Below are 15754 nucleotides of genomic sequence, written 5' to 3' on the forward strand. Positions count from 1 at the left end.
AAAGTTATTTTGGGGACAACTGCATTTGAAGTTTCTCGTTATGCCTGATTTATCGTCAACTGCGAACCAGCAGAGCCACTCTTTCTCTGAAGTTATATCAAATTTTGGTCTAAAATTTTGTCAAAAGATAGACCACACCTTCTACCACAAGATTTCACCAAAACCTCAAATTTGAGTATTTATCTTACGTTCTCAAACACTTACTCGGCCGGTTTGATTTATCAGTGACGAAATATGCCACATTCGTTGCCACAAATATAAGTTGTTCCAGCGGCTGCAAACTAGGTAGACATTTCCTATCGAGGTCATCAAAGGGTTCAATGACTAACAGCCGACTTAGGAATCATGAATCAGTTTTAAGTATTACATTGAAAAAGATATTAAAAAAAAAAAGTGAATTGCAAATTTTCCTCATTCTCCCTCAAAGTCTACGAGTGTAAAGAAGGGATATGTTAGCTTCTCCTTTCCTTTGAGGTCTACCAATTCGATCACGACGATGCATTCTAGGATTTCCCCTTCCATCTTCTTCACCAGATCACATGCTGCTTTCATTGTTCCTGGGATGTGAAGTAAACCAGAGGAAAAAAGAAAAGTCTCTCAGAAGAAAAAGAAAAGAAGCCTGACGTAACACAATTACAATTCAAATGATATGGCTTGCAGTGTTGAATATTCCAAAACATATTGGCCCGAATTCATGACAGTGGTACAAATGAAACCATGGTTTAAACCATGGACAAAAACCATGGAGCGCCACGTGTCCCACGGAATATTTCATTACGAAATTGGTCATTTCGTCCACAAAATGACCGTTTTGTTAGCGAAATTATCATTTCGTGGAAGAAATGTTCAATTAGTTACAAAATGTTGTCATTTCATTACAAAATAATCATTTCAGCGACGAAATGATTGATTTCGTAACGAAATATTCCATGCGTAACTTGGCGCTCCATGGTTTTTGTCCATGGTCTAAACCATGGTTTCATTTGTACCACCTTCATGAATTCGGGGTCATTCAGGACAATTATATAAACATAATGACTAGAAATCATACCTAACAGTTCATGTAGCAGACCAAAGGCGTGATATTTGCTAATGTATTTAATGTATGTGCCAATTGGAAAAGTCAAAGAAAAACTAGAAATGTCGCTACAGCGACTGGTTATACCCCCGCCAAACAACATTTCATAAGCTTTGGTCAAAAAACTGAGGAAGTAGTTAAATCCGCAAGATCTTTCCTTGATCTTCTGCCATTAATATGCCGTTACCATGGCAACGTACTTTCGGGTACTGTAGAAAAATGCGTCTTGCACATCTACAACCAAAGGCACACATCTGTACCAAATTTCATGGAAATTGGGCAAAAACTGAGGAAGTAGTTTGCAACACAAAATTTTCCATCATTTTGGCTCATAATATGTGAGCTGTTACCATGGCAACATACTTTTTGTCACTGTCAAGAAATGTGTCATGCTGACCTATATCCTAAGACAAACATTCAATATGAATTCCATGAGAATTGGAAGAACACTGATGAAGCAGTTTTGCCATGAAGCATTTTGCCCTATATTTTACCAATAACATGCCGTTACCATGGCAACGCACTTTTTGCCACTGCGGAAATATGTGTCTTGCACATTAACATATTCAGATGAACATCTGTACCTAATTTCATAAAAATTGATCAAAAACTGTGGGAGGAGTTCGCGACGCAAGATTTGTACCCATTTTTGCCCATAATATGCCGTTACCATGGCAACGTACTTTTGGGTACTGTCAAAAAATACGTCTTGCACATCTACAACCCAAGGCACACATCTGTGCCAAGTTTTATGGGAATCGGTTGAAAACTGAGGAAGTAGTTCGCGACGCAAGATTTGCAACGGACCGACCGCCCGACCGACCGCCCGCCCGACCGACCGCCCGACCGACCGTCCGCTGATTCCTATATACCCCCTTCAAACTTCGTTTGGCGGGGGTATAAAAAGAGTATAGAATTCCTGATGTGCCATGGCATTAGTATTTGTAGAGCAGGATGTGGAGTAAGATAGATATTTGGTATTTAAAGGAGACCTCCGGATGATTTTCAGATTTTTACATTTGAACAACTATAGATTAGTTTTACTGAGGACAGAGTTTCAGAATTTGTGATAATTGGGATGAAGAATAAGAATGTTTTCAAAATTTAGAACAAATTGCACTGAACAAGGATGATGACATGGCAGAGTCACCATAAGAATGCATGAGTTGGGGCTCAAGGAAGCAGAACAAAAGAAGAAGGCATGCATAGATTATACACAGGCGAACTCGCAAGCAAGCGGTATTGTAATGGAATTACATTGCTACATTTCTGAAATATGTGAACCTCCGATGTCATCATCCTTGTTCAGTGTAATTTGTTTAAGATTTTTCAAAGTAATATTTCTCTGCTCAAGAACCACTATAGATTCTACAAATCTGTACATGGGAGTTGTCGATTTATGAACTACATGATGTGAAATTATGAAAATCGTCTGGAATGTCCCTTTAACTGTCACACCCTACTTGTACGTAAAAAACTTGAAAAAAAATAAAGAAATAAATCAATCCACCTACTGGCTTGCTACTGGTGTAGCCCTCTCTGGACTTTATCTACAAGTTTTTGGTGTTTCAGTTCAGTACCCCATAATCTCCTTATTCACATTCATGAGATTCTATACTTGGATGGAATATTTTCATCAAGGCGAGTAAACTTTGTGCATGTATTGGTACATGTATGTGAATTTCTTGCACTTCTAACATCCACAGGAGGGCTCAGCCTACCAGTCTGTTATTACTATTGCTATTCATTTATTTCACCACATTTATCAGTAGTAATACTCCAAATAGTAGTTCAGAAGTGTGAGAGTACTTGCAGAAAAAAGTCTCAAAAAGTTTGAAACTTGTGAAAAACAAGTCTAAAGTAAATTAAACTGTGAACATTTCAATGAATTTGAACTGCTAAAAATGTCTGAACAAGGTAAGTGCCAAATTGTGTCTCGCCCATTCGCGTACCAAGAAATTAATATTTTTCTAACTCCCAGAAGTTCATTGACCCGCCTATGACCTTTGACCTTGTGGTGACCTTCAACTCCCCAAGGGACATTTACCATCCAAGTTTGGTCACAAACGGACAAAGGGATCAAAAGTTATGCGCCATAATCGAAATGGGCCCTAAAAGTTCGTTGCCCCCTGTCTGTGACCTTTGACCTTGTGATGACCTTCACCTCCCCAAGGGACATCTACCATCCAAGTTTGGTCACAAACGGACAAAGGGATCAAAAGTTATGAGCCATAATCAAAACGCGCCATTAAAACTTAACATTGGACCCTAAAAGTTCGTTGACCCCTGTCTGTGACCTTTGACCTTGTGGTAACTTTCAACTTCCCAAGGTACATCTACCATCTAAGTTTGGTCACAAACAGACATATACATCAAAAGTTACGCGCCATAAACGAAACGCGCCCTAAAAACTTAACATTGGGCCCTAAAGTTCATTGACCTCTGCCTGTGACCTTTGGCCTTGAGGTGCCCTTCATGTTTGGTAAAATGTGTAACTTTGTATAACCACTCTTCCCTCCAAGTTTGATTGAAATTGAAATCCTCAGTAGAGAGTTATTCAAGTTTTTGTAGTGTTACGGACAGACGACGGACGACGGACGGATGGACGACGGATGGACAGACGCCGCAGGCGATCCCTTAGTCTCCCCACACCTCCGGTGGGCTCGACAAAAATGGGTCTTGGCAGTACAGGTGTTTGTCTTGGATTAGTTGGTGCTGTATAATGATCATCTCCATTGCATAATAGTTATTTGATATCATTCTGCAGTTTCGTTTTACCTCCTGTGGCAATGAGATCGTCGACAATGATGACAGTCTGACCTGGTTGAATGGAGCCTTTCTGCATCTCAAACACATCCTGGTTAACAGGAGGAGAGGGGACAGGGTGGCAAGCAAGAAAAGAAACATGTTATGCATCAGTAAAGAGTAGCCTTCATTTTTTTAATATAAATAATAAGTGTATCAAATATATTTAAAAAATAGTAATTTTCCTTTTGTTTGCATTTATCATACACGTTCAAAAATTTGCATCACTTCAGTGATCCCTCACATTTATCCCTGTGTCGTGTGCATTTCTATCAATTGGGTTTATGTCAGGTTTACGTCAGTTTCTGACCACACGTGCACTGGCAATTTAGTGGTTTCTTGGACGAACACCACACTACGGCCTTTCCATATCTCAGTCAGTACAATGTAACATCACAGGTTTAGCAATCTGGAGGTATCAGGTTTGAATCCCAATGGATTTTCGTTTTTCTTTCCTCTTTTTTCATTTATATTCATGGTCAGTTTCCCCTAAATAAGGCAGATAGAAAAATATTGCATCTAATTTTCATCTTTTCTAATTTAAGTGGTAATTGTTTGTCTAAGTCACCATGAGAAAGTCAAATGCATCAAGTAAATTAATTTTGTGATCATTAACACAATGAAGATTAGTTCCGAGTATACTCGGGCAGGTGTCTATGAAAAATGCCTGTTGTAGCAAAATCAGCTTGTCCTAATACAGGTTCATGGCACTTGAAGTGAGGGCTGCACTTAGCTGGGACTCACCGTGCCGTATTCCAAGGTGTACGAGACCTGAATACATTCACCCGGTAGTTTGCCCTTTTTGCGTACGGGAACAAAACTGCAGCCAAGGCGCTGGGCTAGAAGTGGGCCAAACAGGAATCCCCGGGCCTCTAAACCTGCAAAAGATTCACAGCATTGATAATAGGGGATGCGACTAGAGCTGTCTTTTCAAAGCTCATGGGTGGTGAGTTAGCTCAGTCAGTAGCGGTGTCTGTCTCACGATCCAAAGGACCCCAGTTCGATTCCTGGGTCACACTGAGCAATGTTGTGTGTAATCATATTGTCCCCTCTAGGTAGAGGCAAAACACTCTGTCCCTTGGATAGGACATAGGACATAAAAATGGAGGTACCATGTCTGAGAGAGTCACAACTCCTGCATGTTAAAGATCCCGCTTTATTTATTCAGTGCAAGAGCAGGGTGTTTAACCCGGTGATGTGGTCCCACCTTACATCCAACTGGACCCCATGGAAGACCAGGGGCCGTATTCTGAGAGCTAATTAAGTGTCTAATTAGCACTTAATTACCGAATTGGTATTCTGAGAGCATGATTAAGTAGGGGGTATATTAACTACCATAGCAACAAGCGTTTTGGCTGGAAGGACCTACGCGTTTGCGCGTATCAATGCGCGTGCACCTCTGAGAGGACTTAATCACAGAGTTAATTACGAATCGGTATTCTGAGGGTGTACTTAAGTATGAAAGTTAATGGAAAACTTAATGATACCAAAGAGTGTCATTAACTACTCCGATATCACGCATTACATTGTGTTTTCTCTGCCACAACGATGCTTACCGTCTTCGGTAACCGAGGAGCGGTTAAATCTTGTTATCATGGTATCCGTAGAATTCAGTGAAAAAAAGAAATATAGCCGATCTTCGAGGAATTTTGTCATTTTATGTGAGCAAAGAGGTTGAGATCTTCGCGTGCGTAGGTGAGGGGTTGTAATCAAATACCGGAGTGTGCGCACGGAGCTCTTGGGTTGTAATTACAGGGGACGTGCAGGAGCGCGCATTGAGGGCATATTTGCGCGTGTAATCATCATTTTGGCTTCTAACAATGCGTCTGATTGGATGGAATAACAATTAGATGGGAGGGACCTAAGATAATTACAGGGGACTTAATCATACCTTAATTACGTCCTCAGAATACCGATTTTGCCCATGATTAAGGGCCTATTAACTTCACGACTTAATCACGAAGTTAATTACAGACTTAATTACGACCTCAGAATACCACCCCAGCTATTGCAGCTGAATATGGGCTATCCAGCCATCTTCTCAGATGGAAATCAAACAAACAACATTTAAATGAAAATACTGTATAAGCAGTATGTTTTCTGATGGTTTCACTTTTAACACAAAATTTAAGAAGTTGATTGACATTCAAAACAAGCAGAGATGTTGCCTTCTGAAACACTATTGAATTGTGTATCACATTAAAAATGCGTAAATTCAGCATTAATTCTCTCATGAATTGATAATACTCCTCTCTCATTCTGCCAATGTAGTTCTAGATTATGAATTTAACCACTCATGAAATTGGCTGAAAAGTCTCAATTTGAGAAATATTATACTCATCAAATATATGGGGTACAAAGTATATAGCTAACCACTAACGACTTCATTTTCCAGTAACTGCTTGCTTTTCTCCAGATAACCTGACATGCAATCATTGAAGAGGTTACATGGCCCTTAAAACCCGTTGAGGACGGACTGATTTTGCTACAACATGCATTTCCCATTGATCCTTGCCCGAGTATACTCGGGACTCGCCCTCAACGGGTTAATGTCACCTTGAACACAATAACTTTGAAATTGATTCTCTTAGTTCTGTTCCTTGACCAAATTTGTTTGAATGCAATCCAATGTTCTTGGCACCATCAACTGGACGGAGAAATTTCACTTCAAACTCTGACCGGCAGGTGTCATGAACAAAACTGGTTGACAGTATTGAAGTACGAGTTGTACCTCATATTTTCCCACTTTCATGCATTTTGATTTACCTACCAATGACAACGTCAACTTTCTTGGTCAGGACTTGCTGGACGTGATCAGATAGGAGGTCAATCATGTCACTCAGAATGCTGGGGTCACGGAAGACAGGAAATATGTCCCTGTAAGACAAAAAAAAAAAGCGAGATGACATGAAATATGACGATTTTATGACATTCATGACTATGCAGTCTTTGCCAAGGAATATATCCTCAAGATATAGACCAAACTTTCAGTCAAGCTTCTATGAGCAAGCATTGTGATTGCATGGCACGGGCAACCTTTGTGAATATTAAAAGCACACTATAGAATTTGAATAGATTATCGAAACAGTCTTTCAAGCAAAAGAAAAAATGTCATTTGTTCAATACCAAAGTGGGAAAGAGTTCCATATGTACCCCTCACTAACCTACGACTCCTTATGTGCCCCAAAGTGCACATGCAGTGCGCACATCAGAGCCCTACATTATATTCAAAACTTCGAGCCAGCTTTTATATTCAAGTTATCATCATGGATATGGAAGTGCATTTAGAATAGCACCAAGAATAGCACCAAGAAATAAAATTCAGAATAGAGACCAGAGTTTATACTAATTAACATTAGTACCAGGCCCTCCTACTAATCATACCGTTGTCCGTTGACGACACATCAACATCGACTCAAGATAGTATTTGGCAAGGGATCTGGTAGATGGAAAATCTGTCTGTCCGAAGGAGTCTTGTCATTTTTTTACTTTTATGGCTCTCCTCTGGGATCCGTGAAGCCAGACGCAGTCTCCATGGAACATATCCCCGACGACCAGATACAGCTGACCAATCTTTTGGTCAAGGCCAAGGGATCTGGCATTACAGTGGTAACCACACAAGTGACTTCATGTTATGGCCCCAACACGTTCATCTGTTTATAAATACTGGTTACAGTTAACCCCGGTGTGGGGCGCTGTAACCAGTACGTGTTGGGGTCACTGCTGCGATTAGGTTAAATTTACAGTATACAGTACACACTGGTACTACTACTAGGTAGCCATGGTAGCGTCCCAGGGTTAGGGATCTGGTAGTATACATGCTTACCTCTCTGTCTACACTACACTTTACAGTAAAACTGAATGCCAAGGTACATGTCTAGACTAGTAATAAATTTACGTGTATTATTGACACCAATTTAAATATCTTGTTTGGCCAGGAGGGAGGCAGGCTGTAAGTGTCACGTGTTACTTAACTATACACAGCCCTGTCGCTGTACACAAAAATACTATTATTAGTCGCGACAGGCGTCTGATCGGGCTACGTGTTATTGTTACTGTGAATAGACTGTGTTGATTAATAGGACAATGTAGACTACGCACGGTTATTCTTACCTAAATAGAATACCTGGTTTGGGGAAATCCGGGATGCTTCCAATTGCATTCTTCACTCGCGTCATCTTCTCCAGATCGGTTGAAGCCATTTTTATGTCAGTATTATGTTCTGCTATTTCTGGGCCAAGGACAAGGCTGAGCTCCGACTCCGAGACCGAGTTTGTCCGAGGTCCGAGGCGCGTGGCGTGGTAGTGTACGTGTGTGGATGGTCGGACTGCTGTGTAGATGTAGCAGCAGTGTAGGTAGTCTATAGTAGTACGGTACGTTGCGTTGTCACATTCACACCACGCTGCAAAATGATAATCCCTGCTGTTGAAATAAGCAGGAATGGAATATATGTACGGACTTGAGAAACACCGATGATGCTCCAACACAATTTAACCAATAAAACTGCTCCAGAAATAGGACCCTACATGAGATATCTCTAATATCGTGGCCTCGCCACCACACAGATTACTCCACTACCGTCTAATCCCGTGAGAGGGTTGTCGCCCTCACCGGCTACAGCGGTAGAGACGGCCGTTTGCTGGAGGGGATGTCCCGGTGAAACGGGGCGTGGTGCTTCGAAAACTGCAAGTGGGCGTGATGTCCCGATCGCCCGTTTTATATAACAAAGTGGTTAAAATACTCGTAGTGATTGTAGCTAACTTCTGGGGCCCGTTGCATAAAACTTACCATTGATTTTGAATGGTAACTACCATCAAAATTAGGCATCACAGCCAATCAGCATCAAGGGTTATAAAATTTACCGCTAATTTGAAGACTTACCGCTAGAAAGGAGCGGTAAGTCCAGCGGTAAGGGTTTTATGCAACAGGGCACTGATTTGTGCGCCTGGGCCCCATTTCATAAAAAAAAGTTTATATGACAGCAACTCTTGCTGGAATGGCAGTTGTCATGGTAACGACAAGAATCTAGCTTCCTGATTGGCTGTTGCTACGGAAAGCTGCCATTCCAGCAAGAGCTGCTATCCTAACATCTTTTATGAAATGGGAGCCTAATGCTTATAAATATAGACGATGACATTTTCATCATCAATAATTTAGGCTTACGTGATGAGACCGCACATGAAATACTAGGTCCGTGTAGGACATTATGTTAAAATTCAGTTGAGAGATAAAACTCTTTTGCATAACAATCATTCATTAATATCATGATAATGATAATGATTGGCATTGAGAAAGGGCATAATAATCTAGAAGATTCTTAATGTATGCACCTTATCAAGACTTCTTAAATGTCAGAAAAAATACTTTTCAAAGACTTTACAATATTCGCAAGGTGCATTGTCTATCTCAGATCAATTCTCTTTGTATCGCCGGTGACCTACTATAGTATTTCCTCAAATGGGTCCTGCAACAGCAAAAGAACAATCCCCATATGACCACGTGGACTCCAAACTGGTCAAGTAGATAAATGCTTATAAGAAGAGCGAAGGTTTTAATTTTTGTCGGAGAAGTGTGTACGGTGTAATGGTGCTCTATAAATAAGAAGGAGATTTATTGATTACTATACTCCATGACATAATCATCCAGAAGAACAATTTTATATGCACAATACTCTGGGAATAGCTACGGGAAATAATGTGTCCAGTACAGGCGCTTTAACATGACGTGATTGGATCCCCACACTTTGCACGTTCCAGCACTCAAGCAGCACTGTTTCTGACCATCTGCGGTTTTCCTCCCCCCCCCCCCCCCCTCCGGGATGGCATAAAGAATAACAGTACTTGTGTTCTACCTGAAACAAATGCATATTCAATGTCCTACGAATGCGTGCGACCATTTTTTTTTTATCTAAAGGGCAAACATAGATGAAATTAACAATGATTTTTTTAACATGGTCTTTAAAGGGATGGTATAGTAATGGTTGAGGAGAGGATTCAGTTTTTTACTTTTTGTGAGATACTTATAAACCATTTTATGAAATAATAAAAGAACATATAATTCCAAAAGGAATTCAAAGTTTATTTGATGAAAATTGGTTTTGAAATGGCTGAGATATCCAAAAATGAAGTAAAACAAAATGATCCTAATAAAAGGTGGGTCCCACCTTTTAACAGAACTTGTAAGTCTTGTAACAGATCTTTAAACGATAGTTGAAAACCATTATTCAAAGCCGGAAGAAGAAGAAAAACAAAATCTTGTTTCAGTCTACGACAGCCTGTAATTATGTTGTTATCGTTCGTCGCCTATGTGAAGGAGAAATGCTGGTAATCTGAAAGTGACATAGATTCAACATCCATGCTGTGTGATAGTCACACAACTTCCCTAAGTGTTGTCTGCGTTGATCCTTTGATTGTTCACGACGAGACAGGCATATTATTAAGGAAGTGATCGATTCGTATTAAATGTATACGTTCTGAATCGTGGATGTTTTTGTCGGTGTGTAATTGAATATCATTAACTTGCTTTACGTCAGACATGACCAAGTTTGTAAAATATGCAGTATTTGTAGAACAAAGTCGGACAAATGGATGTCTCATGGAAAATGTTTGCTCTCTCAGGTGGTGCATGACATATGATATCCACGTATGTGCAGGTGTAGAGAATTAAAGGACAATGTCAGTATTATAGGAAACAAGTTCCCCAGCGGGCCTTTTCGTCCTTTTCCTCGTGGGCTGTACACAAAATGAAGTTTAGAGGACAGCTGAGAGTCCTTGTTGGTGGGGCGGGAGATCACCCCGCGTTCACATTGTTCCCCTCGACGCGGGGACAGCCACAAGAGATCATCATAACAGTCGCTCCCAGCGTGGGGGAAACAACGTGCCCATGTATTTCAGAGACATTTTGTCTTCACTAATTTGCTGGTGTATGAATCAGATACCCAAATAAAATCAGGGTGAAAAAAAGCTCCCCATCGGATTTGCGGTTTGCGGTTAGTGGTACAGGAGCATTCAGTTCAATTCAATTTCTATTTTCCACTAATGGGGTTGAACACCCTCGTCACCCACAGGCTGCGTGGTTTTCAGAGAGGTCCACACAGGTTCACGTCCAAGCATTATACATACAACCACAAACAAGTACCATAATTTACTTATGCAAAGAACAGAAAAAAAGAAGGAGATATCAACACTGTAGTAAGCTTGTTTAATTTTAGACACAAAAGAAGGAGCGGAATACGTCGCCCTTGTCTTCACTACTTTTTGTGGTAGGCTTCTTGTCCGAGAATTGATTCAGTTACGTAATATCATTGTCTCGAGTTAGAACGTGACGGACGGTACAGCAATGGTGAGCGCCCGTACAGGTTTGTGTTGCGAGCGCTGGTCTCACTGGGCAGAACATACAGTGAAGAGAACGTGCGTTTTGAAGAGCCATGATCCGTGTCGAACTTGATGATTGCGTGTGAGTATATCACTATACAACTGTGCTGTGAAACCAATTGTTTTTGTGTCTCTATTGTTTGATAAACATAATTGCCATGTCTGCAGTGATTTCAAGATGGAGAAATGTAATGGCGGTGCAGAAGTTTGTGCATCGTCATTACCTTTGGATCTCGGTATCACTGAAGGAGACGACCCAAAATGACTCGGCAAGGGAGTGTTGTGTGTTGGGCTGTAGAAACCGTGTCCTTACTTCGTGAATGTTTCTTCACCTGGTCATTCCGCTTAGACTTTTGAAAGTTTGTGGGGGGGGGGGGTTTCGGGGAGGGGGGATATTTTGTCGACGAAAGGTACTTTGGCCTATAAAATGATCTGCAAAATAAATCCCGGAATTAAGCTAGCTCATCCTCACAGCTGCAAGCCTAAAGATCACGGGGCATTAATATAAGCGATTGATTCATTTCTGTTTTCTTTCAAGAGCACCAAGAGAGGGTATGTAAAGTAAAATCCGCTGATACATTTGAAATACGACACATACAACCTCTTTATCATAATTGTGGCTGAATTGAGAGACCCGTTTTCTTGCCTTTAGCCTCAGTGGAACATCCCTCCAATATGGTCATGTGTATAATCGTGACATCACAAAGCGTGTAGGCATCCCACTCAAATAACGATATACATACGTATGTACAATGCACTCCCAAAATTCACGGGCGGATGCGTTTTGTGTATACCGGTATAATATGCTTATGAATGCGTCTTTGGAATAAGCTATATTATATACCACCTCGGGAGTAAGCTTGAAGGTGCGATTGTTGAATTTGAAAAGGATTGAACTGCGAAGTGTTTACATGCTTTGCAAGGACCGCAGAACGGGGGGAGGGATGGGCGCTGAGGGCTGCATCCCCCCCCCCCCCCACACACACACATACGCACACACACACACTTTTAGCTCTTAAGAAAAAAATGGAAAAGTATATAAAAATATATTATTTTAAAAGAGGCACAGCAAAATCCTCGAATATCTCAGAGGGTTTCCTCCCTTCCTTTCCCGTCGAAGCGGGGGGGGGGGGGGGGGGGGGGGGGGGGGGGGGGGAGGGGACTGTGAGGCATGTATACCATTGACACTTAAAGGGCCACTGAACTCCAAATGCATGTTGACTTGTGTTGATTTATGATGCCCTCAACATCACTTTTGCGGTGAAACGAATATCTAGAAACATTCCATATATTTTTAACGATTTTTCTTCTATTTTTCTTCAGATTACTTGGGAACCCCCGCAAAAAAAAAAAAAAAAAAAAAAATCACCTCAAAATCACCTCAAAATCACCAAAATGAACTTATCTGTCAGTCATTGCTAAAGTACTGAAATGTTCAGCAATATATAGATGATGACTGGCGGGGGAGGGAACATACCGAATGTTCCACCCGAAGGGTTTGAAATGCTGTTGAGGGAGGTTGTAAGTCACGAGACGAAGTCGAGGGGCTTATAGCCTCCCTCAATAGCATTTCAAACCCTTCGGGTGGAACGTCTGGTACATGTTCCCGACAACAAAAGTCATCATCTGTATGGGTTAGTCAAATTAGTGAAAATATGATCGTTGAATAGTTTGATATCGTTTGTCATTAATTTTGTTACGTGAAAATGTTTTCCCATGGGAGAACATTACAAACATGTCCTGCCCATGTGCGAACATAACCAATGTGCCTCCATCACGTGACTGTGTGAAGCCAATCACTAACCGGTATTTGACTAACCCATTCAATGTAGGACATTGGAATGCACCTTCCCCTCGACTCAGCATAACTTGCATGTTTCTGTGATATTAATGTGACTAACAAAAGACATGGCGAGGGAACATGCAAGTTATGCCGAGAAGAGGGGAAGGTGCACTCCAATGTCTTTTGTTAAACATATCAGTACTTTAGCAATGATTGACAGATGAGGTCATCTGAGGAATACTGGTTTGGAAGATTTTTTTCATGAGCGTTCCCAAGTAATCTGAAGAAAAATAGAAGAAAAAATCGTTGAAAATATATGGAATGTTTCTAGATACTCGTTTCACCGCAAAAGTGATGTTGAGGGCATCATAAATCAACACAAATCAACATGCATTTGGATTTCAGGGGCCCTTTAAACCGATGCCATTATCAGCACATTACCTCCGGACCTCACCGTGTCAAACTTCAGAAAAAAAAAAAAAATCACGACTATAATACAATGTGATTTAGGGTTTACCCCTTTTGTATCACCCGTCAGCCATGCCTGCTGCGAGTGCATTCATGTCCAAAATCACTCTTGCGCCTGGAGGCAATGGGTAGTAGCATGGTAGTAGAGACTATAATCTAGTAATATGGTTACATTATTTCGTGTATGAAAATGCACAAAAAAAAAGGTTAAATATTCAGATATCATAAGAGCTACTATATAAATGGACATACATTGTCACTTACAAATCATGAATAACAGATACAAAAGCAAACTGTAGGAGATTCTCAAAGAGTGGTTCAGGGCATGTAGTGTGTTGTCAACAAAAACAGAAGTTTGTGCTCGTGAATTATCATTGTTATTATTATCATTATTGTTGTTGTTGTTGTTAGTAGTAGTAGTAGTAGTTGTTGTTGTTGTTGTTAGTAGTAGTAGTAGTAGTAGTTGTTGTTGTTGTTAGTAGTAGTAGTAGTAGTAGTAGTAGTAGTAGTCGTAGTCGTAGTCGTAGTCGTAGTAGTAGTAGTAGTAGTAGTCATAGTCGTAGTCGTAGTAGTAGTAGTAGTAGAAGTAGTAGTAGTAGTAGTCATTATCATTTATATTGCTATCATATTATTGTCATTATTATCATCATAATCATTATCATTCACACCATAATAATCTGTTTAGATATATTTTCCCGGCCAATTTCGTAAAGTTATCACCCATTTTCTCTCTATCAGCATTCAAATTCGTGCCTTTGAAGTAGTGGATCCTAGCGACATGTTAGTCAAACGATTTCATGTGTAATGCTTTCAAGTTATGGTTACGAAGTTCAGATTCGGATGTGAGTATCAAAGTTCATGTTTGGTCATGAATTTTAAAAGTCGAGCACTCAAAGTAGTGCGATTCGCGGGATAAGCACTTCAGAGCACACTCAATTTAGTTTTTGAGCCATTGATTTTCACAACTGAGCATCAATTTCATAATGCACATACACAATCATGAGCAAGTCAGAGTGGTTTTGTCCATTTAATTATTTTGTAAAGCGTGTTTGCGTTTTAGGATTATTTCAAGGAAGAGATCAGGAGGCCAAGATCTCTCGTTTTCTACTCTTGTTACTGTTTAGACTAAAGAATATGCCGCGTGTAAAATGAAAACGTGACAGCCGTATGCACCAGGGTTACTCCCAACAGCAGTACACTTATAGACTTGATTTTTGTGTCGCAGTCATTAGGGGAACTTCATTGTGGTGTACAATCACTCGGATTAGTTAGTGACCACTCCCTAGTGTATGTAGTAACAAAGTCAAAGACACAACAGTCGAAACCTAAGACCTCGACTTTTCGTTCTTTTCGATTTTTTCATCAAGATGCCTTTGGCTGCTGTTAACTAGAATAGATTGTGGCCCCAAAATGCAAATATTGATCTGAAATGGAGTAAATTCCATGAAGTGTTTTCAGACATGTGCAATAAACATGCACCCTATGTTACAGTTCGTAAAAAGCAAAAGGGATCGCCATGGATAAATGAGCAATATACTTATTATTATTAACATAGCAAGGGAACGTGATTTTAATAAGAGAAAACACAGTGAAACTAAGGAAATGGCATTTTGGGAAAAATATAAATATTACAGAAATAAAGCAAATAATTTGAATAAAAAGTTAAAAAGGGTGTATTATCGCGATGCATTATCAGACAGTGGTAATGATATGAGGAAAAGATGGAAAGTACTTAAAGATTTATTGCCAAATAAGAAAGTATGTGATGAGTCAAATGTATGTATTGACGGTGCACCAACTGATGATTTTCATAGGATTGCAACAGAGTTCAATGTCATGTTCAGTAATGTTAGCAAATTATGTTGTAGTAATAATGACAAGAATGATGAAAATCAGCAACGGCAAAAGTGTTTGAATTATGTAAACCGTGCACGATCTTCTTTTTCTTTTGATGAAATAAGTACGGATTTTGTTCAAAGAGAATAACAGAAGTTAGACTGTTCAAAATCTGTTGGGTTGGATGAACTTCATCCTAAACTTTTGAAAATAAGCGCTCATCAGATAGCCTCACCTTTAGCACATATTTTTACTCAATCGTTAGAAACGGGAGTGTTTCCCCGCTCATTTAAGCTTGCTAAAGTTATACCTGTACCAAAAAATAAGTTTGTGAGTGACATACGCAATAATCGTCCTATCTCACTCTTATCCACTGTAGCAAAAATCTTCGAAAAAGCAGTCCACTCGCGA

General features: G+C 40.1%; 1 protein-coding gene across 1 annotated transcript; it reads right to left on the reverse strand.

The window, feature by feature from the left end:
• Window positions 1-405: 405 nt before the first annotated feature.
• On the reverse strand, window positions 406-8076 carry LOC139736567 (adenine phosphoribosyltransferase-like). Its single transcript, XM_071647318.1, has 5 exons — window positions 7997-8076; window positions 6654-6760; window positions 4628-4761; window positions 3857-3935; window positions 406-557 (listed from the first exon to the last, which is right to left on the reverse strand). Exons 1-5 carry the CDS (start codon window positions 8059-8061, stop codon window positions 412-414), a joined length of 531 nt encoding a protein of 176 aa, XP_071503419.1. The 5' UTR covers window positions 8062-8076; the 3' UTR covers window positions 406-411.
• Window positions 8077-15754: the final 7678 nt, after the last annotated feature.

The sequence above is a fragment of the Diadema antillarum genome, unplaced genomic scaffold, assembly GCF_040938485.1.
Source record: "Diadema antillarum isolate AM-2024a unplaced genomic scaffold, OU_Dant_1.0 scf00000028, whole genome shotgun sequence".
NCBI classification, from domain to species: domain Eukaryota; kingdom Metazoa; phylum Echinodermata; class Echinoidea; order Diadematoida; family Diadematidae; genus Diadema; species Diadema antillarum.